This window comes from Seriola dumerili, unplaced genomic scaffold (genome assembly GCF_002260705.1).
Source record: "Seriola dumerili isolate Sdu_G_001 unplaced genomic scaffold, Sdu_1.0 BDQW01000409.1, whole genome shotgun sequence".
NCBI lineage: Eukaryota > Metazoa > Chordata > Actinopteri > Carangiformes > Carangidae > Seriola > Seriola dumerili.
Window position 1 is genome coordinate 2,424,412 of NW_019174664.1, and position 26,120 is coordinate 2,450,531.

General features: G+C 41.6%; 1 protein-coding gene across 1 annotated transcript; it reads right to left on the minus strand.

Annotated features, from left to right (window-relative positions):
* Positions 1-207: 207 nt before the first annotated feature.
* On the minus strand, positions 208-25,368 carry LOC111233572 (protein kinase C and casein kinase substrate in neurons protein 1-like). Its single transcript, XM_022761421.1, has 10 exons — positions 25,283-25,368; positions 9,020-9,146; positions 4,994-5,150; positions 4,671-4,906; positions 3,020-3,175; positions 2,358-2,533; positions 2,149-2,269; positions 1,610-1,734; positions 1,048-1,244; positions 208-505 (listed from the first exon to the last, which is right to left on the minus strand). The coding sequence occupies exons 2-10, from the start codon at positions 9,077-9,079 to the stop codon at positions 396-398; spliced, it is 1,338 nt and encodes a 445-aa protein (XP_022617142.1). The 5' UTR covers positions 9,080-9,146; positions 25,283-25,368; the 3' UTR covers positions 208-395.
* Between the last annotated feature and the right edge of the window lie 752 nt (positions 25,369-26,120).

Consider the following 26,120-nt stretch of genomic DNA (forward strand, 5'->3'; position numbering starts at 1 on the left):
AAACTGTACAAGCATCCAGACTGTAAAAAAAAGATGAAAATATATACATGAAATGCACAATGCATGGCTCATTCTCGCTCTCCAGGCACAACTGATGAAACCATATTGATATTATGATGAGAGAACATACTGTATGGCATGTTAGCATCACGACTGCAATCAAACACAGCTACACACAAACAAGACTAAAATATTTTGCTTGAGTTGTTGTATCTGGGGGTGGGATTTTGTTTCTGTAAAGTCTTGTCTGTGATGAGTGCTGAGATGAAGGCAGCTCACTGCGCCCGACAGGACAAGGAAGCTTTGCTTTGAAGTCTCTGGCAATGTGCAGTTATGACCGGACGGTTCAATCTGGGTTTGCCCTCCAACGAGACAAGCGTCCTCATGTGGAACAGTTAGATCGGCTCCACGTAATTGGCCGGGTAGAGACCCAGCTGGCCGTTGTCTAGACGACCTTTACACCAGCCCTGTTCGTCCTCCTCCTCCAGCTTCGTCAGCTCGTCCCCTTTATCAATGAAAGGAGACAGACACGTGCAGCGTGAGGTTATATGAAACAACACACTCAGTAGAGCAGTGATTCATTTTGATGAGTCTGAATTCAATCTTCTGCCCAAAACTGCATTAAAGCCGTCCTCCTCACTGTCTTGAAATGCTGTCCACAATGACCTCATACAACCAGGAATTAAAGGGATACTTACAGTTAAAAATGATACAGCAAAATATTTGAAAGGGGATAAATTTCTATTGTCTCATGTGGTATAGTCTATATATACAGTATATATGGCCATTTGCTTTGGTGAGCTCACATATAAGGAAAACTTGCATTACAAAGCTGACAATAGATACTTGAAAGATCTCTCAGTGGAGTAAACCTTTGACCTTTATGTACTATACCATCAGCACAGCAGCAGGAACTGTGCTTGAGAAACTAAATGAGTCATAACTGTGGCAGCAGGGACTGTGGCAGCAGGGATTCGCCGTTCTGTCCAAAGACTTTTTTCCCCTCTGCAGGACCAACCCTGAGGAGACACCGGGTACGACGCTCACCTGCTCTGAAGCTGAGCTCGTCCTGCTCTTGGCCTTCGTAGTCGTACAGCGCTCTCACTCTCACACCTTTGCCTGCATCGTCATCGAAGGGGTTCGTCCCCCCGTTGGTGTCGTTGCCTGAGTTCGGGGCTGTCTGGTCCTCATCCGACCACTCTGTGGAGGCTGTGTACGCCTGGTTCTTCTCATAGCTGCTGACACTGAACACAACACGTTTCAGCAGAACATTACTGTATATATTACTGCCACTGTGGATGTTTTGTTGTTCTTTTCAGTGCGTAGTTTGATATATTTCTTGTTTTTATTGACTTGCAAAGGACTTACACAGCTATGATCACATTACTATTAATGGTGCTACACTAATGTGATTATGATTAGCAGCTGTGCTTCTGTGGTTTTAGCTATGATAAAAGATGATGATAATTATCTATAAAACTAAATCACAAAATATTAAATCTGTATCAGACTCTGATACTTTGTGAAACAGAAATGTTACAACAGATGTTCATAAGATGATCTGAGTAAGAGTATCTGCTTTAAAAATATTAAATTGATCAGATTTTACCTTCCCCGGTCGCCAGCTTGAGCGTGGTCTACTGCTGTCGTGACGTTAGTCAGCATGACTCCATCACTGCCTTTCTTTGACTTTTCTTTCTTAGAGATGCTATGGGTGAGGTCTGGGTTGTATTCCTGAAAAACACGAGACAAAACGTGTTTGGATTTGGATTTTCTGCTCTGCACAGCAACTGTTGTTCAGTCCCAGCTATCACTCAGTATGTTAAACACTATTTTTTATGCTCAACGGCGTCTCAATATTCTTAATATTCGACCGGATTTTTGCACTTTGCACAAAAAAAAAAAAAAAAGACACAAAAATTAGACTGCATTACTTTTAGCAAGGTGTGCCTAATTAACCGAGTGTATTTCTATTTCATCTTTGTCATTATTGCTCCTGTCAGAAAGAGAGAACAGAGAACATTGAAAATGTGGCATTAAAGTTTGGACAGCATATGAAGCAGAGTGCTGCCGATCTCCAGTCATGATATAATGTCTTCAGATTGTCTTTATGAATGTTACTGCAACCTGTGATGGCATTTCTTGTACCTCAAACTGTGGCCAGTTCATGTGCATGCCGGGGCCATGGTTGTTGCTGAACCACTTCAGATCTTCCTGCGGACTTGCTGACGTGATGGTGCGTTCAAGTTCTCTGTATACTGTAACATAGCTGTGAAAAACAAGCAAAGATTTAGTGTATGGTAACGTTCGGCCGATGACAGTGTCTCGTCGGACCGGCCATATTAAACGTCTCAAACCTTTGGTTCTCTGTGAGGTTGAGGTGGCTTTTGACATCCAGCAGCACCTCTCTGAGGAAGCTCAGCCTCTTCTCTTCGAACTGCTGACACTGGTCGAACACCTGCTCCATGTTTTCCATGTAGTGAGGGGTGCATTTACTCAGCTCATCCAGAGCCTTCTCATACTTCTCCCTCGCCTAGGTTGTGACACAAACACAAGCACACTCTTAACAGTATGGAATAAATTTTGAATGTGGTGCAATATCTCAATGACGTGGGAATGAGTGATGTTTTAATGACACGTCTTGTCCACCAGTTCCTGTTTTTCATTCCTGTGGTCAAAAGTGAATCCTGTTACCCTTGAACAGGCAATAAATGTGTCTTTAAGCACAAGAAAGAATCATGGTTCAAGAGAGGGAAGGCCAAGGCAGAGGTCAGAGTCCACGTTACTACAGAGCAGCTCATGTTGAAGTATTAGATATAGTAGATAAAGAGTGGGCGGTGTGGTATTCACTCACACATTAACAAAGCTACACTGACTCCAGCAATGCTGCCTTTATAACACAGCCACGCATCTTAAAATAGCCAGTGAGCTGATTTGCTTTGACTGGATTGTAGAAAACAGCTTTTGCATAATGATGATCCCACAGGCCTGTTAGAGCTGCAGCAGCTGATGTTCTCACTTTCTGTGAATCCTGTTTGCACTTGTCCACTTTCTCATGCAGCTTCTTCTGCTGGTCAGCTGTCACAGAGGCCTCCCCCTTACTGTTGGCCTCTCTGGTGGACGCCAGCTTCTCCTCCTTGCAGGCCATGTGGTACGACTTCTTGGCGGCCTCGAGCTATGGGGGAAAGATGAAATAAACAAATGAAACTTGCGAACAACTGCACTTATGAGAAACACACACAAACGTAACCAGTGAAAAAAATCAGCATGAATAACATTGAGCTGCAATTAACAATTGTTTTCTTGTTCAATTGAATGTCATGTTTTGTCTGATCAACAGCCAAAAACACAAAGATATTCAATTTACTATCACGTAAGACAAAGAAAAGCAGAAAATCTTCACAATTTAGAGGCAAAAACAACAATATATTTGACATTTTTGCTTGAGAAATGACTAAGACTTATTTTTCTATTGATCAACTAATTGATTGACAGACCTTTTACTTAAATAATTTCATCTCTACAACAAAACTGACAGGCTATCATATTCTAAAACAATGAATGCAACAGACAGTGATTACCGGATCTTTTAGTATCATTTAGTTCTCATTACCAGAATGCAGCTTAGCAACATTATCACTCATCACACACTGACTTACAATATTAATATTAATCACTGTGAAAACGTACAGTCTATGTCAGAGAAATTAATCAGAGATGCTTCGATAGGCTGTTTATTTTTTATTCTTTGAGTAATTTCAGTAATATAATACATAACTACACATATGTCAGTGTTAGGTTGTTATCTCCCAGTTTGTTTTGTTCCCAATCAGTCTGTCCACTTGCACCTGCTGTTAATCATCTCATCAAGCTGCTCCAGTGTTTAAGCCCCGGATCTTCCCTCCAGCCTTCGCCAGATCGTTCAGTCCACACTAATGGCACAAACGCTACGGCCAAGCTTCTTGTTTTGGCTCCTGCGCTGCCTGTTTGCCCGTTTGCTCCTGCTAATGCTTTGTCTGCCTGTGCCTCAGGTTCACCATCCAGTCATCTCCTGTTGCCCGTCATGTCCAGCCACGTCCTCGTTTGTTCGCCTGGTTTGGATTGCTGTTTTTTTTCCCCTGCCAGCTGCCTGCCCCGCTCCGCCTGTCTGCCTTCAGTCCCTCGCCTCCACCAACGCAGCCTCTGCCAACGTTGCAACTTTCTACAATAAATAACTTTAAAACCTCGGTTGTTGTCGAGCCACTTTGGGTCCAAAAATACTACTGCCTTTAACAAACATATAGTACGTGCACAGAATAGCTACAGATATAGAAATGCAATCCTGTCTTCTTCATTTGGCCACAAGTTCTCATCCACATCACATCTTATGTTCCAGCAGCAAAAAAAACAAAAACAAAACAAAACAAAACAACGTGTAACTTCAGAAACGCAACAGCAACACATCTCGCCAGAAACAACGTCTACTGGCTACTGTTGTGTTTTTCAAACGTAATTTTGAAAGCTGTCAGCACCACAAACTAAATCCCATTCATCACTTGTGGCAGTCTGTAAAACAAACAAAACTCTCATCCAAATGAAAGGTTTTTTTTTTTTTCATGTGGGTGAGTTCACACTGTTACCAACGGATAGTTCAGTAAAAAAAACAAAGAAAAAACAACACACTCCCTCACCTCCTTTAGCTTTTTGGCCCATGGTTTCTGGGCCTTCTTAAAGCCCTCGTCTGCCTCTTTGGTTTCCTTGAATCCTCCCATCATCTGTTTGTGGTACAAGTCTTTCTGCCAGTTCTTCACCTTCTCAAAGTCCTCGTTGATCAGGTTGTTTTTCACCTCCTGGTGAAGCTCGCTCACCTTCTCTGCCTCCGTCATCACCGCCACCCAGGCTCGCTCTACTGTGCCGTACTGAGGCCCTGGTGGAGGGATGAAGGGGCGAGTAAAACACTGAAGCATTTAAATATCAAAGCGGACAAACATCAGACTTTACCGACTCCTCTTACCTTTGTCTACCAGCTGTCTCCATCTCTTGGACCACTCGGTCAGTTGCTGTGCGTAGGCCTTCTCGATTTTGGCACGCTCCTGGATGCAGCTCATCAGGTCGTTGCAGAGCCGGTGGCCGTCGTCGATCCGCTTCACTGTACGTTTGTAGTTCCCAACCTGACCGAAAATATCGCAAGTTACTTCCTGTAATTTTATTTGACTGGAAAAGAATCCATTTATTATACAACTATGTTTTTACTGTATCATTTTTCATTTTTGTGTTCTCTTTGAACACTGAACTGTTTCAGCCTCTGGCTCTGCCCTGGTAATTAATCTGGGGTCAGCGAATTGATTTGCTGTACAACACTCCTCAAATGTAATGTACTGAAGGAACAGGTCGACATTTGGTTGTTTTCTTGCTGAGAGTCGAATGAAAGGATCGATATCACCTCCACATGTGTGTGTTAAATATGGATCTAAACTTAGCAATAGCTTAACCTAAAGACTAGCTTGGCTGGAACCAAAGGCAACAAAACCTGCATTTTAATAAATGAGCTTAAGAGGTGCTGGTCGGCTGATTCCCTCGACTTCCACCTTTATGCTGAGCTAAGCGAACCGGCTGCTGGCTCCAGCTTCATATTTACCACACTGGCATGACAGCGGTATCAATCTTCTGATCTAGCTCTCATCATGAAAGCAAAAGTATTCATCCTGAAATTTCAAATTATTCCTGTGTCCTTCCTGCTTGGAGAAGAGCATATTCTCTGAATTTACTTTAGGCTCGGGCTGCAGCTAATGGTTATTTTCATTATTGATTAATCTGCAGATTATTTTATCAATTTGTTTCATCCACGAAACATCAGAAAACACAGAAAAATGCTCATCATAACATTCTACAACACAACTTGATGCTATCAAATGTCTTGTTTTTGTCGTCCAACCCCCAAAATATTTAATTCATTATAATGTAACCGACCGAGAAAAGCAGTTAATTACCTTATTTGAAAACCTGTACGTATAAAGCAATTCTCCTCTCGGCCTGCAGGTGATGCAGCGAACAGAGAGGAGCTGCTGCTGTGTGTGTGTGGAGTTATGTAATGAAACCAGGGGTGGGAGGGTGGGGGGAGTTAATGTCATATAATTTACAACTCTCTATGGACGCAGGAGCAGCAACCTCCCAGAGAGCTGTGAGCTTTGCCCAGAGACAGAGTGAATCCTGGTGCACTCACTTCACACCTCTTTGACAGAGGAGAAAAAGAAGTGTGTCTGCGCTGAATGAGAAATAGATGTTTACCTGCGCCTCACTCAACAAATCTCAAAAGTGGATGTAAATGTAAGCAGCGGCGGACAGATGATTGTATTCCACACCAGCCCTGTGCTTCAGGCAGCCGAGTCAGCGCTCAGCAGGCAGCACTGCAGCAGCTCCACTGTGATGCAGTGAGTGACTGTGATGTAGTGACTGTGTGCGGGAAGCAGACACCTTTGCTGCTCCAGCTGATTCCTGAACACACCGCCTGGCTGAAGGGACGTGATGAGGATAAAATGCAGCCGAGTCTGAGGGAGAGGGATTATAAAACCCGAGCGTCTAGAATAACTGCTGAGTCAGTCCATCACACGTACAGCTACATGATCGTCAGTATTATCTGTAGCCTAAGATGTGGAGAACTTTTTTCTTGGTTTGTGAGCAGTCACCACCTCTCATATATAATGAATGGACTTCTGGGAACTTGTTGCTCACATTACATCAAACTGTTTGTGCTCGGAAAAGGTTGTTGGTGATGTAATGTTGTGGGAGAAACCCAGTACAACACACTGCTATCTAGGACTAAAACGATCAATTAATCAATCAACAAAATTGCACCACTGTTTTAGATGATCAATTAAGTCATTTTTCAAGCAAGAATGCCAAATATTCCCGACATCCGGCTTCTTGTTTGTAAGGATTTTCAGTTTTTCTTTGCCGTGTGTGACAGGACGCTGAATATTTTGGGGTTTTGGACGGTTCATCAGACAAAACAAGGAACATGAGGATCATCTGAGCGAGGCTCACAGAGTTAAACTTTAAGGTCTTGTTAAATGCAGGAAAACCAGTAGGAACAATAATGCCAAGAGCTTATTTATATCCCATTCCTGTCCACTTCTAGCTCCTGTGGCAAGCTCCTGTTTGCACAATCCACTGTCACACCAGTTGCACTCGTAGTTTACAGATGTATAATGTCTCCTGACAGCCCACGAAAACATCGAAAAAAATTATGTAAGGCTAGAAAAAATATTCATGACCTTTAAAGAGTTTTTAAAACCTGCTGGGGCCTTTTTCGAGGGACCTGTATTCCGAGCTTTGTCCTTCTCTGATACCATGTCTGAAGCTTTAGTAAATCTGTGACAGCCATTTGTCCCTATTTTCTGAATTTCATAATCCAAACAATTATTCGATTAATTCAGAAAAATAAAAGTCAGATTGATGAAGACTTAAAAGTTTTTTTAGCTGCAGCCCTGCTGTGATCCATCCACTAACCATTAGATACCATTTGCAAATTGTTGGTTTGTTTTGACATATCTAAGTGTCATATAATAGTTGGTGTCACATAGGACAGTGATAAGAAGCACCAGAATTTCACACGAAAACCATAATAAATCAATTTATTACTACTTTAGTCACATGATGTGGATTCGTCAGCTGCAACAAGCAACTGTTGCTTGTGTGACGCCCCTCCCATTGTCTTGGATTGGAGGTTGTCCTTGCCCACATTGGCAGGCAATTGGTCGGCATGGGATCACTTGTCCTCTTCCCTCCATCTGCTGACATCCCTTTGTTTTGCTTTTGCACATAAAACACTGCCACAGCAAATGTACCACTCACACATGCACCGCTTTCATGAGTAATACTTGCTGATTTCCACACCTCTTTGTGCTCTCTTAAGTTTTAGTTATAATAAATAGCTTTTTTTTCAGTATAACTTGGTGTGATCTCCCTTATTGTCACATTCACTGAGCCAGTTTGTGACACTTGACACAGACGGCAGATCAGTTTGCACCTTTTGTTTGATGCAGGTACGTCTGTCGTTCCCATCTGTAAAACAGGAGACAGACTTCGGAGGAGTCAGCATGAGTCAGGTATTTCCATAGATAGAGAAGTCCTTTGGAAACCTGTACAATGCAACTGTCCTTGCAGCGGCAGGACACAAGTACAGTTGTGACATGCCTTTAAAAAGTTCAAGACCCTAGTTATGTATAGATGCTAGTTACAACTTGCACAAGAGTGTGCACAAGAACCTCCTGTACTGACAAGATAGTATTAAAAATGCTAATTTACACCTGTGCACATTGATCAATAAAAATTCCACCTGTTCCTAAATGAGACCCATTGACAAACCAAAGGCTTTACAGCTTACATCCAAAACGCAGGACTTCTCGTACTTGAAAAATGGAGCAAATGAGAAATAAAAAGGAAGACAAACTTCAGAAACGATGAGGCTGAGATGCTGAAAAGGAGGTTCAACTAAACTAAAATGTGTAATGTAGCAATTTCACAAGTGGGTTATCTAAGAAAAGAAAGAGCCATGAACTGTGTCACCAGTAATGAGAGCTGTTGTAGAGGTGAAGAGAAAAATGACCTGAGAATAACAGCTCACTAAAGAGACATCACAAGAGGAGTCAGAGCAGCACTGCAGTGTCATCCAAAGATGACAGAATAGTGGCAATTATTTGTTAGAAGTCCCTGGTGTTTACACTGAGAGCCAAAGTAGTAAAAAAAAAAAAGAAAAAAAAAAGGGTTTTTTAGTATCGCACTTACCGTTAATGTCATTATGCTCAGTGATTAAACGTCATTCACAGATCTGCGTAACACTACAGGTGAAGCTGCTGCTACAGTGCGCACACCGACGAGTACATGCCCGACTGACGCTCAGGTCTGCGCCCACATGCAGCTGATAAACGAGGCCTCAGATCTATCCTCTCACCGCCCAGACAAAACAGGTTCAGTGAGAGTTCATCACTCGGCGGCGTCAGCTCCCGGTTAGGTCTAATCTGTCAAAAGCTGGTCTCACCTCCCAGAAACTGTCTGTGGTCTCCTCCTGGCTGGCGGACTCGTCGTAGGCTCCAGACATGGTCCCAGATTTTGGCAGGACGGCTTCAGGCTGTGGCGGTCTGCAGCAGACTAATGCTCCTCATGCACTGTCAGAGAAGACGAGCACAGAAGAGTGTAAACACAGTGAATGTGAGCAGCGTGAACAGAGGGATACGTGAGGGATACGAGGGACACGAGGGATACGTGAGACGCATAAACATCCTCTGAACTCACAAATCTGGGTGCAGGCTGCAAACGGTGTTGCTATACATTCAGAGCATTTGGTTCTATTCACTGAAATAATTGCAGAATGCAGTCATAACGCTTTCATATAATAAGCTTATGCATTTTCTTTTAGTCCCATCATCATTTAGTCCCAGACTGAGAGCTTATTCCTGCAGCTCATGTGATCACAACATCACAGCCATAATCTTAATTCTTTTTTTCATGCTCTTATAATACTCACAACTGCTGTTTCACAGATTTCAAAGTGTAGGCAAAGTCCTTATGTAACCAGAAAACGGCAGTGCACATAAAACATTCATGCAAGATGCTTAGAGACAATTAACCACACAGACTAAATGCGAGTAAAGCTGCCTTTTAAAGAGCAGTAGATAATGTATGTAGCATATCCCAGATTCTATGTGTTTAAGAAATATAATCTAGGGCTGCAACTAACCATTATTTTTCTTTTTTTTTCATTAATCTTCTCATTAATAAATAAATAAAATTATTCAATTATTTGTTTGGTCTACAAAGTGTTTAAATCATAAAAAAGCCCTGTCACCAATGAATTTTGGCATTTTTGCCAGAGAAAAACGAATTAAATGATGAATCAATCATCAAAGATAAGCTGCCAATTCATTTTCCGTCAGTTGTCTTCCTAAAAACCTGTTTCAGCTCTGGCTGCAACTAACAATCATTTTTCAATTAGTTAACTAATCCATAAAATGTAATGGGAAATTCTCCCATAATCTTCCAGAGCCAAAGTGACACCTTCACCAACAGTGTAATGAGCTTCAGGTAACAGTGACATAAATTGGAAACATTTTTATTATATTTAGTATTTTTGCTTCATAAACTACTGTTCCATCAAACAGACAGTTGCTCCAGCACTATTATAATCTTCCTTAAATCATGACGACAAATACTATGTACAATAATACCACCGAATGAGCTGATACACTAAATTTCTCTAAAGGCCAAACTAAAGTGTTCAGTGAGTTTGACACAATATTTCCCACACAGCGATGTCTGATGGGCTCAGATACTTCAAAAACCACAATCACCCTCATAACCTGAGTGCTTCTGGTTATTTCTCTCTCTACTCCCCTGAGCTGACTTTGTCAATAGATGTAATGACTGGCTATTAATTTTCAGCTCACCCTACCTCCTGTCAGAACACTGCAGCGTAATTGCAGAATAATCTTCCCTCATTCTAATCAACTAACATTATCCAAAGGCCTCGCTGGTGCACCTTATGCTGCTGCAGAAATTAGGAGCTGTGACATGATTGCTAATGATGACACTTGCTGCAATTAGTGCACAAAGCCACTACCGAAGTGAGAGGAGGAGGAGGAGGAGGAGGAGGAGGAGGAGGAGGAGGAGGAGAGAAAATCAGACCTATCAACCAGTCCACCTGCCTGCATAAACTACCTACCTACCTGTCCATAAATTGATTACTGAGCAGGCATACTGTGCACAGTCCCAGAGGGTCAAGAGGTCAAGGGAGCTGTTTGCAGAGACTGTTAATATTTCTTGTTGGAAAGTCAATCAAACAACTACAAATAGATGCTAAACAACCGCACAGGAAAATGACCAGGTGAGACACAAAAAGACCACAAAGAGACATGAAATCACTACAAAGAGACACGCAACTACCACAAACAGATGCTAAACAACCACAGAGGGATTAAAATCAACCACAAAAAGATGCTAAACAACCACAACGACATCATTTTAAGTCAATCTGTGGGTCTTGTTGCAATGTAGGAGGGGTGGGGGGGTGGGGGCTTTTACGAGTCTGCACGGGGATGAATAATTACAACAGAAACACCACAAAACAGAGATTAAGAAAGCAGTGATTTATATCTGACTGACTGCAGACCCTCGTTGTAATATGTGAGCAAAGACACACACACACACACACACACACACACACACACACACACACACACACACACACACACACACACACTATAAACTGTATTTTTTTTGTCCTCTTCAATTTGTGAAATACGAAATAAATTGACACTTCGAATCTCTTTGAACTTTTAGGTTCATTCCATCACATCAACTAAACATTAAACAGCAAAAATTGATAAATGGAAACTGATAAATCTCTTTGAACAGCAGCGAGTGAAATGTGATGAGGCATCATAACCACCATTAGGCCTTCAAAATAAGTTATTAGATCTCAGGTAAACAGATAAACATAATTTATGTCATTTTACAGCATGAATTTCTTTAGGTTTTAGATCCCGGAGGGAGATTTGTTTTCACAGTCACTGTCCATATTCCAAACAGCATCATACAGGTATACACAATACATGAAATGGACACATATATAGTACATTCACACCCCTGCCTGTTTCCCAGCTCACACATGCACTCACACTGATGTGTTCAGATCTATACAACAGTGTCAATAAAGGCAGAGGGGTCAGGAGGGAACGCTCCGGCTAAAGCGAGTTCTCCATCTTAAGGTCTTGTATTTCTGAATGTGCTGGGCTGGTGTGTAAGCCTGTTTAAGAACAAATCACAGACTGTTTATTATTACCACATTTCATTAATATGAGAGACACTTTTGACACTTGCTTGAGATGTTAGAATAAACTTATGCTAGGTTTTATTTTTTTTATCAAACACTCATTATCTTTGTGCAATATTGCAGTTTGTGTGCGCTGATATCTGCAGCTCATTAAAGCTGTTTGGCAGCTAAGTCTGTAAGTGACACTATGTGACTTTGAAAATAAGAAACATCATTCCTCTAACAAAAAGAAAGAAATATCACACACTCTTACTCAGCTCATTACACTTAGGGGTTAAGCACTACAGTCGTAATTGGTCTGGGGTGGCCAGTAGCTCATGATAGTTAATGTTAACACACTTATATAAATATTGCTGTGTAGGAAACATTACTGAATGAGTTTCCTCACCTTCTGGCTCTTATTTACTTGTGCTACTGCGACCCTACTGCACCACCTCACTGTGAAGTCCAGCATTTTGTTTGCTTCAGTTCAGCTATTTTGTGCGAGCATAAATAAGAGAAGTGACACAACACTGTGAATAAAAAAAGGAGGCATTACAGAAAATAAGAAGCAGGATATGAGTGTGTGCAGGTGAGGCAGGAGCTACAAAAAAAACACGGAACTGAAATGCAGATGGAGATAAGATCCAAAGTGAGCGCGCGCAAATGAGCTAAACGACAAACATGACAACAACAACAATGATAAGGTTTATGTGACAGTGCTGTTATCAGTGCAGTGAAATGTCAGTTTCAGCGAGCGAACAGGTTTCACTGAGCCTCTACTGGAAAACAAAGCATCGATGCAACTGTGCGATTATCTGATAACGATTTGTCATGTGAAGTTGATGCGTCGGTTGAGATACGAGAGGCAATTTCTGCCGTGGTGCTTCATTAAACAGCCACAGTGTGCTGAGAAATGAGCCTCTAAAGATCGTGTTTGTTTAATCTGTGCGAAAAGAGATTAAAGAAATGTAACATGTTAATTAGTGAGATTTAGTGGTGCTGGTTTGGACAGAGCCAGGCTCGCCGTTTCTCCCCCCGTTTACAGTCTTTATGCTAAGCTAAGCTAACCTTCATATTTACACAGAGACATGAGAGAGGTATCAGTCTTCTCATCTAACTCGCTGCAAGACAGAATTGTGAAACGAAAACAGAGAGAATTTGCTGCAAATACAGTAGATTTCTGCTCAAATTTGTGCATCACAATTTGATTCATCACAAAAAGTTAATGAGACATCAAGAGGTTGTTCCAGCTCAGCAGTATGTTCTGCATCTATCCACATATTTGTTTCTTTGTACGGCAAATCCTAACTGAAACCAGCTGCTGATCAGAAATTGGCGGTTAGATTATTATGTCATTATTAACAAAAACCCTGACAAAAGCCGAAGCTGCTGAGGAAAAAGATGCAGAAGAGACAGATACGAAACAATAGAAAGAGAAGGAGCATTGATGTGTTTTGATAGGAGGTCAGGGGGAGGGGCGGGAGCTGCATGGGTATTTGGGTCAACCATGGACCAATGGATGGAGCAACACTTTCCACAATGAAGGGCAGAGATGAAATGACAGAGAGGGAAGTGAGAAAAAAAAAAAAATTCAAAATCCAATTAATGCAGGGAAATTTCCGCAGAGGTCCCAACCCAACAGCTTAGGGCAAAACAAAATGCGTCGACCGGATGCAGCGTGGAGCGTGGGGTAGAGAAGTGGGTGTTTATCATGCTTGGTTAATCCATTAGCAACATGCAGAGAGTGGGCTTTTGTTCAGGATAGCCCTTTGCTTGGCTCTTATAAAGGCAGATCACAGCAGAGGAAAACAACCAGTGACTGGCCTCTTCCACTTTTTATTAAAGCCAACAAGTGAGACAGAAATGATGACATGAATCTGACTGTATTTCTAAATTAGATAACACTATCTAGTGATTTCATTGTACGAACAAACAATACCTACCCACCCCCCCCCTCACACACACACACACATACACAAAACCATAAACACTGGTACAATCTGAGGTTTAGTCACCATTGCATTGCTTTGATTCAGTCTTTACTCTCTCTCCTCTTTCATCCGTACGACCTGCATCCTCCACACTGAGAGATCCACATCCTCACAAACAAGCAAGAGCATCGGGAATCCCCATCCCTCTGAAGCAAGTGCACAAGGCATCAAAAAGCACCACAACTCGCAGCGCGGCGAGCCCGTAGCATCGACCCATCAAGAGAGTCAAACCCCAAGACAAAGGACGTCAATATACCCAGAGAGAGGGAGAACACAGCCCCCCGCAAAAGCAACAAAAGCTTACCCCCAGTCCTCCATTAACAGCGGCTAAGGCTACAGCTAGGAGAAAAGAGACACGTGGGCTCCTCCAGCAGCCAGCCCCTCTCCTCCTCCTCCTCGCCTCCCCTCCTGTTAGTTTATTTTTTGCTCAGCGCTGCCCGCCGTCCTCTGACTGACTGAGCGACAGAGCATCAGCAGAGCGGAGGAAGAGGAGCCGGTCACTCTAATCTGTGATCTGAGATCTTCCTGCCCCCAGGAGCACTGTGCAGGAAAAGACTGTGTGTGTGTGTGTGTGTGTGTGTGTGTGTGTGTGTGTGTGTATTTCTCAATGAGCGAGGGATAATCCTGTGGTGTTTTGGTTAAAAGGCTCAGACAGAGCAGCAGGCCAGAGAGACACAGAGGAGGGAGAGAGAGGAGGGGGGTTTGGGGTGGACGGGTGGGCTGCTGTATATGAGCAGGTCTGGAGATGCTGTAGTGTGGATGTGTGAGGCGTTCAATGACCAGGCAACTCTGTGTTTATCAGGAAGGGTTAAAAGAGACAACACAACTGTTCTCTTAAATTGACTGACACACAGTCCTAAAAAAAACACAAATTCCTTCAGTTGGCTCCAGTAAAAGACAAGCAGGGTGGAGACTAAGTAATGGGAGATTACGACACATCAAGTTGAGCATATGAAGAGCGGAGGTGACTCAAGGATAGATAAACGTAAGCTGTTCAGAATTTGCCTAAAAGGCCAGAGAGCAGGTCTGTGCTGTTGACATGGCAGCCATAAAGTGATTAATAATTAGACAACTTGTCATAAAAGTCCAGAACAAAAGTGAAGCTATATATAAACTTTACTGTGTGTAGAGGTAAAAATACCAAGACAAAAACAAAGTCTGTACGAAAACCTTTCCAAAAACCAGGGGAACAATAGAGGGAGGCCTCTGTCACAGTCTCAGCTGTAAGCCCGATCTCTCGACCAGCCACAATCGGACAAGACCACAGAGAGCAGAGAGGACGACCGAGTATCTCTCTGATCACCTCCCTGTGGAGTTCACAACAGGTGAGGTGGAGGACAAGCAGGTCACAGCGGTGACTGGTGATGAGAGGATGATGAAGGCACTGCACAGTCTTGCAGAAAAACAAACTTTTCTGCACACACTCTTTCCAAAACTTTCCTCGAGTATTTACTCTATTTTAGGAATCGCTTCTCAAATTCTCAGCGGAACTAGAGGAGAAACTGTTCTTACGTCAGTTCTTTCTCGGCAAGAGACATAACTGCAAAGTAAAGAACAAGCAGTTCTGAAGGTATTCAACTAGGTCAATAAACCTATTGACTTATTCAAAGAAGTATACAATCTCAGCAGGTGGAACAAGACAAACTGATTAAACTAATCTTTGGATTTTAAACTCTAGAGAGAACAAAAAAAAAAAATCCATCTGGTGCCACAGGAGATAATAGAAACCATTTTGTAACTGATCTAATTGCGAAACCTGGCTTCCCTAATGAGTAGCATGGCAGGAACATATAATATAACAGAGGCTGCTGACATACAGTTAAATAAGATGAGGTGAAGCTTCAAGGACAAATATGTTGCCTCTTACGTGTCCTGGCAGTCACACAGTTGCTTTTCATGCAGTTTGAAAAGTCAGTTAATCAGACAGAGAGATTTCCACTATCTGTAACATGCTCCCATACCCACAAACATATACACATTAAAGGACACACCTCCTCTCAGTCTCTCAGTGCCGCTGCCCTCGGAGCACAAACACCTCCTGTACCGTGAGATCTTGGCCACATTATTCAAATTCAGCACCTTTTTTTTTTTTCCCCCCTCAGGACAAAGTGTGTTGCTGCTGCTGCCCTCATCAGATTCAGATCCTATATATAGAGCCACATTCATCAATAATTCACACTGCTGTGTAAACAGATAGACGAGATGACCATTCTGGCGCACGTGGAGAAAAGGTTTGATGTAATCTCGTGTCACTGTCAAGACAAATTGGATTATAAAACAAAAGAGGGCCTGACCAGGAGCTAAGTGTGTGTAATGTGTTTTGGGCAGGACAGTTTGGTTTGTGTGCTCATGTACGGTAAGTCCTGTGTGTCAAAAAACGAAATGTTACGGGTAATAAGGTGTGTGTGACAAACTCTAACAATCAGTGTATGAGTTTATTTGAAATGCAACATTATCATGCATGTATGAGGGAGTTTATTTAATGAAACAATACACTCGTCACCAGTTTTCACAGAGAATAATATCACCACCGATGGGCCCCTCGATAAACAGTTCCAGCCCTCTAAAATATCCTGCATTCTCAGCTGACGTCTCGGCTGCAAACATGAATGCTGCAGGTCAATAAAATGTGAATGAAGACAGAGAATCTGTGCAGGTCTCGACTCCCTCAACAGATGTTTTATTATCACAGAGGAAGTCTCGATGAAAGGCACTTAACCCTCAGCTGCTCCGATGGAGTTGCTTAATTGTCAGGAGTGGAAGATTGTGGTTACTGTGCAATTCCCTGGTACAAATGTGTGCAACTGCATCAATGGAAAAGAAGAGCACTGGAGGATGCTCATATCAAACACATGCCAAAAAAAAAAAAAATTTGCTCTGTATCCAAACAAAAAAAAAAGAATGCACTTAAAAGTCCTGTAAAAAAAAAAATCTCAAGCAACTGGAAATGATTTGTCGAATCCCAGGCAGCAAGACGGGGGACTAGCTGAAACTCATTCCTGTTTCTCTACAATATTCATGTATCATCAATAATACAAGACTGGGCACAAGCAGACTTAAATACATGTACAACGATCCTGTTTTTATAAGCTGCAGCCTTTATACAGTACAACCACTGTCTAATTGATCAGCAAGTGCAAAAGGTGATTGCTAACTCTGATGCCTACCCACACAGGAAATAAAGCATCAGATGGTCAACAACACAGGTAGAAAATTAATTTAAGGGGGCAAGTCAAACAGAAGCTGGATGCACCTCATTCGTATTAATCTGTGTATCTGTGTATCTGCTACTTGAGGAATATTCAGAGGGCGTCCAAGGTTACACCGCGGCCACTGTTAACACGTAAAGTCCATACCTTCAGTTTGTTAAGACAAAGGTCAAGATCTGTGTGTACTTAAGCTAAGATGACTCTCTCCGCTATAATAGCATTTGGATACATCAACTCTAATTATGTTAAAATGTTTACGAAAACAACGAGGAAAACAAGTTGGAAGAAGCTCACAACTACAAATTCCAATACAAACTGCAACAGTCTAAAAATAGACACCAAAGATGCGTCATTACAGATCAGAGCAGTTTACTGAACCTGGTCTGTCCTGTGAGCTGCCCCTCAGTCCTCCACAGCGTCACTCCAAGTCACTTCTGACAGCTGAGGAGAACTGACACCTGAGACCCAGAGTCAAAGAGCCTCTCCGCTCACCTGCAACCATGACACATCCTGCAGTCTGGCACACCTTTTCTACACACACACATACACACATGCATGCACACACACACACACACACGCACACGCACACACACACGCACACACAGTGAGACTGAACTTTGACATATCCCTGAGAAGACACATTAGGCCATCAATAATTAGCTAGCTGCAAGGAAGGGTGGAGACTTGACGGCTCTCCCTTGTCACACACACATTCCTTGAAGCCAGGCAGAAGAGATAGAGAAAAAGGGAACAACGAACAGAGAGATCGAAAGATAGAAAGAGAGAGAGAGAGAGAGAGAGAGAGAGAGAGACAGAGAGTTGCTCGTCGCCAAGATAAAGGCAGACAGGACGGACAGAGAGAGGAGACGGTCACACAGGTGGTTAGATAAGGGCTTTTTATGTAGAGGACACAGGGATGAGTCAACATCAGTATCAGGTCAGGCACTCAATCAATACAGATATGCTGATGCACAAAGGATTCCACTTGTGGAAGCTGAAATTTCTGAGCGTCTTTCAAGTATTTTTGAAAAACGATGCATGAATAAATGAATAAAAGAACACCAGCATCCTCAAAACAAGTTATCTGAGGACGACGCCTTTTTTTTCCTTTTTTTTTTGCAGAAATGAAAGTATAATGAATGCAAGCAACACACAAATACACAAAGCTCTTTTGTTATTTAGTGTGATGCCATGAATAAAAGGAATCAGAGCAGGCAGGTGTGTGTGTGTGTGTGTGTGTGTGCGTGTGTGTGTGTGTATGTCCTCTGATAATAAACAGAAGCTTCACACTGAACCAGCCAACCACTTCTCCGTTCACGAGCCACACACTGCAGCCTGCTGGTGCAACGCTGATCTTGCCCTCTCGCCTGAAACCCTTAAAGTCATGAAAGACTCTAACAAAGCCAGTTGTCCATCCACACAGACAGATGCTCGTCTCCCCAGTATGTGCCATCTGTGTGTCATCTAATCATGTTTCTCCCTGCGGGGCTCTCTCCATTTGACCCCGGTGTTACAGCCCATTATTACAGGAAGTAATTTACAACCACTGCGCAGGCAAAAGTAGAACTGAAAGGGCTGCAGGTCTGGGCTGATTCCTTGTATAGAAAACACAATCTTATAATTGAGTCTGTTTTCCTGCTGGGGTTGGACAGCGTCCTTTTTACTATTGTGGTGGGGCATTTCAGTGAGGGATTTACCAGAATCAGACATTGCTATGGGGGGAGGTGGAGGGGTGGGTCATTTCACTTTCATTTCAGTCATTAGTCCGACGCTTTGCTTTTGTGTCATACATATCCAAATTCAACATAGAATATAAAATCCAGAGTTAAATCAGAATCTACAGCACTGTGCAAAAGTTTTAGGCAGTAAAAGTGCAGTAAACAGAAATACCATAATATAATGTAATGTGAAATACCACCATGTGATCCACAAATGCTCCCCTGGAGTTGCTCAGTGGCCAACAGATGAGACTGTGGTTTGCTTCCAGGCATGAATATGTGTGACTGAGTGAGGTCAATGTGTGTTGAATTGGCAAACAGCATCTGAAATCGTCTCTCCACATACTTTTTTGTTTGTTTGTGTTTTTGTCCAAGTCCGAAAATGCAAACATTACATCTGTTAAAGGAGCTATTTGTAAGTTTTCCTATTACTACACAGCCAACGTTAGCACTAACAGCTGCTTAATCACCAGTCTAGAGGAAACGCTACGGGTTCAGCATCAAACCTCATTCCGCTATTCACCAAGAGCTGTCTCCAGTGGTGGAAAGCAACATCAATGTTAACTTTATCATGTCTTTTCTTCTACTGAAGTTAGCACGCTATCTAGCTAGCCCTGGCCCATCTCGTGACTTTCTGATAGCAGCTCACTGCAGCCTCCAGTCTGCCCTGAAGATGTAGCGCTGCTCAGAGGGCGTATTATAACCTATTGTATTATGAAGACAATGATGGCTGAAGCTCTTGTCAGGTGACAATCATCCCCACCTGCTCCCAGCAAGAGACCATGTTTGGCAGCAGAGAAAACTTAAATATTGCCCCTTTAAGGTATAAGTTGCAGCCCTACATATTACCATCACCATTACCATCTAGTAAAGTGAAATTCGTATGCACGTGTATGGTTGTTGATTTAGTAATCTGCGTAGAGCCAATTTCTCATGCTACACAATTAAAAGAATTCAATCAATATTCCAGGGCAAGTGTGGAGGACCTCTGTGCTCTCCATCGCAGTTTGTTTTGTAATCAATAACCTTTTTTTCTGCCGCCCAGTGCAGAGCAGCAGTGTGGACAGGGCATTTATTGAAGACCCTGGTTCAGCTGCTGAAGTCAAAGTGTGCACACACATTTTGAGCTGTGGACAGACGGAAGCTGATACTGGGCAGGAATCTCAGTGGGCGAAATGGAGTGACTCATTCAAAGACAGTGCAGCTGCTAAAAGCTATGAGAGCTACACACACATTACCCCCCCCCCAACCCCCACCCCCATCCCACCCCACGCACGCACGCACGCAACGCACGCACGCACACACACACACACACACACACACACACACACACACACACACACACACACACAATCACAAAAAGCCTCTGTTGTTGTACTCATGAATGAAAACTCCTCTGGCTGTAAGAGGTAAGATCCACTCAGAGGAAACACGATCAGTGATACAGGCAGGTATGTGCAAAGCACAAACAAGGCAGTAGTACTTTTTTCTGATACAAATACTATTTCTTCATTGCATAAATAAGAAAAACCTCCTGGCAAACACACAATAATCCATCAATACTGAAAAAGCCAAAGTGCAGAAACGATTAGTTGAGCAACAAAAAATATCAATACAGCTATATGGATCAGTTCATTTGGTCAATTTTAGAGCAAAAATGCCAAATACTTTCAGGTTGAAGCTTCTCAGTTGTGAGGATCTGAAGCTATTCATCGCTGTATTTGATAGCAAACTGAATATACTTGGGTTTTGGAGTGATTGCCAGATGAACCCTGGGAAATTTAAATGGGCCTTGTTCACCATTTTCTGACATTTTATAGACTGAACATTTACTTGAATAATTGAGAAAATAATCTGCAAATTAATCCATAATGAAAATGATCATTTGCTGCCTTCCACTTGTGCTTCAGGAAACTGTATTTCTCATTATCTGACATTTTACAGGCAGAATTATCAATCCGTTAATCAAGACACTAACTGGCACATTAACCAATAATGAAAATAATCCTTAATTGCAGCCCAACTTCAAAATGCACAAATGCACATACGACATTTTTAACAAACCCAGTCGCCATGGCAACATCAAGCCTTCTTCCTTCCTGCTGGTTTGGCTGTGAAGCACTTCACCGACACTATAAATCTGACACGCCGGAGCCTCAGCGGAGCAAAGCAAACCTGCAGCCAACAACCTCTAATAGCCTCTCCTTGTTCCTCTTGAGCTGTGAGATGGCTTTTGTGATGCACCATCTACTGCAGAGATGCCCCGGAGACACGGACTGATTTATTACGCTCTGCAAAGTGGAAGCATCCACATCACATGAAGCAGATTCACGACTTAGCCCACAGCACTTTGCTCACTGAAAATCTAACCGGCAGTCATACAAGAATGAGATACATTTAAACTAGACTAAAGATTTAGTTTAAACAATTGTACTGCCATGCAACAGTCCTGTGCCCCCTTAAGATGAAGCAATATCTAGAGTATTTGTGACGCCCTCTCCACAGGTTAGGGGTTTAAGTTTGGAGTTGAGAACAGTTCAACAAAATTTGAGAACATTTTTTTTTTACTTCTTAGATTGTTTGATTTTTTATTTTATATTTCACAAAAAAAACCCAAAAGTATAAGAATTACAGGAAAAGTACATAAAGTATATACAGTTTTGATTTTCTTTAGGGTTGCATCTACTGATTATTTCTATTATTGATTAATCTGCCATTTTTTTTCCTCAATTAATCGATTGTTCTAGGGCTGCAGCTATCTCAATGTCCTAGAGCCCTGACCTCATCAAATGTTCAACAGTCTAACTATTATTATACCATAGGAGAGAGAACCAGCAAATTTTGACATTTGAGAACCTGAATGATTGAATTTTAGGCCTTTTTGCTTGAAAAATGACTTAAATGATAAGCTGATCATTTCAATATAATAATACCAACCACAGTTTTCTATACAGCCCAATGTGATATCATCAAATTGCTCATTTTGTTCAACCAACAGACCCAAATCCTTAATTCTGCTCTGATTTTCAAGACCATAAAAGAGTAGTTGAAGAGTTTAAGAGATGTCCAAGATTTTATATTAAAAACCCCACTTCAGCCCACTCTGGCAAACTGAGAGCTGGCATGAAAAATAAATGAGTCATTTACTACATTACGAGTTTGGCAACAGAGCCATCTGTGCTGTTGAAATACTGGCAGATGAATTTCAGTAAAGTGAAAACTGAGTTTAAATGTTAGGAAAGGCCTTAACCCACACTGTTTATCTCCTTATATATTTATTATCAGGCAGGGACCTGGACGCTCCTACAGGAAGTTTCAGCCCAGGATGTAAGAGCTGAAAACATAGACTGTGTTGAAGCCTGAACTGCACTGTAAAGCCTGCTGGTTTGATTATGCTGATTCAGGATCTGTAGGCACAGTGCAGCAGAGTCAGACAGTGTAGACACGAGAGGGGATTTCTAAAACAGCTCATACATAACACAATGCCTAAATACAGCAGCGTGCATTTCATGACTGGTTTGCTAAATCATCTTTGGGTGCAAAATGTCTTGAAAAACTTCTACCACCACACACTCTTTTCCTTTTCCATCATGGTTGCTTCAGGTATGTGAGAAGAAAAACACAAAGCAATCAATCATATTTTTCTCTGCATATACAGTACGGAGAACAAAAAATAGATCATTTAATTTAATTATCATCATTTTGTTTAGTCTCAGTTTGCAAGAAAAACTACTGCTTTTTTATGCAATTGTTATCTCATACTGGACGCAATGACAGTTCTGTCCTTCTTCCAACTGAATCTCACCACACACCATCACAAGTTAAAGCCCTGAATCCTTTCATGTGCAGCATCTGCTGGAAAGAGAGAACAACGGGATGCAGACCCCTGGGCCTTTAAGGAAATGCAGCCCTGCCTCTTTCCCATGATCCCTTGTGAGGATCCTATCTCAGGCTCCAGTTACCTTACAGTTCAAGCCAAAGTGAAAGCCCTGCTCTCTCACCATTCAGCCTGTATCTGAGCCTCTGAGCACACATGAAGGATCCTTTCCACTGAGCGGTGTAAATTATCAGCTACAGTGTTTGTTCAGACATTACATACAGTGAAACCTCATACAGGAATTTAGTGGAATCAACTCCTTTTCCATCATTAATTTAATATAAATAAGTTTTGTTCATTTCTGGTTAATTCAACTTAAAACCACTTCAGAACTTGAGTTGAGTTGTTCTAACTTGAAGTGCTTTGACTTGAAATGATGAACTGAATTAATGAACTTCTGAGAGTTCACTCAGCTCATTAAATTAAGTTTTGAGGTGCAGTGCCGACAAACTGCGTGAATGGAAAAAAATATCATGAGAGTTCTGTACCGCTCTTGAGAGATGGACACTTTGACCTGAATATAAAACAATATGTTTTTCTGGAAATTAGGCTTGAAGTGGGGGTTACCACTACCTTTAACATGAAATATTACAAATGATATTTTCTGACTTTAAGGAAGCCTTTTCACTCTCACTTGAACAAGTGAAATTTTATCATGTAGTTTAAAAAAAAAAAAATCTCCAAATCCAGCCATCCTACATGCTAACAGACCTTGTAGGAGAGCAGTATGTAACTTTGAAACACTTGCACGCTCTTCAGTGTTGTGGTAATTCTCAGAGGAACTGAGATAAAATTAACATTTTATTTGTATTGATCCAAACCAAGACATAGATGGAAAAGCTTGAAGCCATATCCAGGGTTACAAAGGCTAAAAGGACAACTAGAGAAGAACAACTGCTCTCTTTCAATCATCTAATGCCTAATGTGAGCACCAGATGTGACATGCCGGGCTTGTAAGTACAAATGGAAATTGAGAGCGAACTGGTGCGTGTTTGCCCACTGGGAATAACATGGTCAAAACTATAATTATTTATTCAGAGAAAGAAGACGGTTTAGGGTTTAGTCTAATTAATTACATTAGCGATGACACCTCATCTGTCATTCCTCCTATGAAAACAGAGAGGAGTTGAACGGAGCGCTGCAAATTGAATGAGTGTTCCTAATTTGTCACATGAATTAATCCAATTAGGCGCTCACTCAAATAAAAGCAGAGACACACAGACTCACTGCACACCTCTCTCTAAATGACCCTCAGCTATAATAGTTCCAGAAAAGAAATCTATCTGACGTCATGATATACTTCATTTTGTATTCCTTCTGTGTTTCGTGATGTAAAACAATCCACACACTCACAGTGTGCCCCTCAGTGACCATTCCCTGCATCCAAATGACCCCTTGTTAAAGCAGAGCTGTGTTTGTTTAAGCCTTGTTATAGCAGGTTGATGGGTTTGATGATCAGAAACGAGATGAGATGTTTTCTTCATAACAAACAGCACAGGAGGCAGGGGATTCCTACTCAACCTACAACAGCTCTGAGTGACAATGGCCATTATTTGACCATTATTTTTTATTATTTTCTGTCAGAAAAATACTCATCACAATTTCCTTGACCTCAAAGTGAGTATTTTTCTAACAGTAGTAGAATCCAGTGTAGAAACCCAAAGTGCAGAATTTACAATGAGTATAAACAGTATATAACACAGAAAGCATTGAATCCTCATGTCTGAGAAGCTAGACCCAGCAATTATTTCCACACAAGTGGAAAATTACAGTTTTAGTTTGTTGCAAAGACTATAGACAAATAAAGGAGTATTCCAGCAATTTAACACTGCACATCCATCCAAAGAAAAAAAAATCAAAACGGCAGAGCCTGAGATATACTTCTGGTTTCATTGACTTTCCAACAAGAAATATTAACAGTCACATCAAACAGAAGCTCTGGAACAGGGATGCTCTCACCCATTGGGGCCCTGCACTGGTTCCCAGTAGGCCCAGTAATCCACCATGCCATACAGCTGTACAGTGGCCAGCAGCCTGTTGTACCAAGTGTAAGATGCATCAGTCCATCAGTGACCAGAGTTCAGAACCGTGGACAGAGCTCACTCAGAGTCAGAGATTAGTCCGATGGATGGAGGTCTCCACCTCGCAGCAGCTCGGACCTGATCTCCCACCATCCATCAAATAAATCAAATAAATGTGCTGGTCTTGAGGAACCTGAGACTTTCCCCAGAGACGAGCTTTTTTACTCTACAGACATCCCTCCCTGTCCTCTGCTGCAGCCTGCACCGGCTCCCTGCTCCTCGCTGCACAGAGTCTGCACAGCAACTCGTAGAAATGCTGTGAAATGCATTTTCTTGTAAACGCATCATATACAGATATCCTGATTGTTTTTGATTTGTAATAGCCTAAGTGTCATGTAGCAGGAGCAGCTTCAGTATGGCGGTATTTCAAGTTACATCTCCCGCACTTCACCGCAAACTGCAAACATGAAACTAAAACCGAATCATTGGCTGACTTTTCTTCACAAAACAATTCACTTTTAATATCATAGACTTTCATTTAGTCCCACCTACAGCATCACTGACGGACAAATGCGACAGCAGATGTAAGGGTTCAGCAATATTAGCTATCAATTCATCTACTTCATCAACAACCAAGCCAAAATAGACATAAATAAAATATCAATAGTAACATACCGGAATGAAATGATGATCCAGCTTCTGTGTGTATTTTTTTAAAATGTAATCATTGTCTTCATCAGCAGGGACTGCCTACGTCGTACCGCCGGTAAATGTAGCTGAAAGGAGCCGCTAGTTGGGGGATGGTCCGGGGGGCTGGTGTCAAGGTTGAAATGATGAAAAGCATGACTTCCGGGAAGCTCTTTCACAATAAACGCTCCATATGTGAACGATGCCCCCACGAGAAATGTGCTGGCGTTTACTATACACAATAAAGTGAAAACATGTGTTTTATCTTTTGTTGGAATATACTAGAAGGCTACTACTACTACTAAAGATACAATGAAGTTACAAACCTGTGTACATGTGTACATCACTTAAACATTTCAGGATGTGTCACAATTACATAAATAGTATCAGGCAAATAAATGAACAAAACTTAAATGACACACGTCACTAATCTAAGATAAAAAATACTTTTAAAGTAGGAAAAAGTAGGAAATTAATCGATAATAATAATAATATAATAATAATATTAATAAATAAGACAGATGAGATTCGTTGTAGGCTGGAGTGATTAGTTGATTAATCAATTAGTTGTAGTGAGTTTGGTCATACAAAACATGAAATATGAAGATGTCACCCTGTACTTTGTAGACCAAACAACTGATTATTTAGCAATGAAAGGAAAGGAAAGAAAAGAAAACCTGATGGATGGCAAAAAAAATGCTCTTTAAGGTTTACATGCAATTATTGTTTCTAAAAAAAATAATTCTTCAAAATTACAGACAATTTATCCCGACAACCTACTCAAACTTAAACTTATCTTTTCATCATATTTGGCTTCTTGGCTTTT

What these genes read in the sequence shown, in the direction of transcription:
- LOC111233572 (XM_022761421.1), bottom strand. Translation starts at nt 9,079, where the DNA reads ATGTCTGGAGCCTACGACGAGTCCGCCAGCCAGGAGGAGACCACAGAC. An exon ending in GGGCCAAAAAGCTAAAGGAG is followed by an intron (nt 3,176 to 4,670) that starts GTGAGGGAGTGT and finishes TTTCCCCCATAG; the next exon opens with CTCGAGGCCGCCAAGAAGTC. An exon ending in CGAGCTCAGCTTCAGAGCAG is followed by an intron (nt 506 to 1,047) that starts GTGAGCGTCGTA and finishes TCATTGATAAAG; the next exon opens with GGGACGAGCTGACGAAGCTG.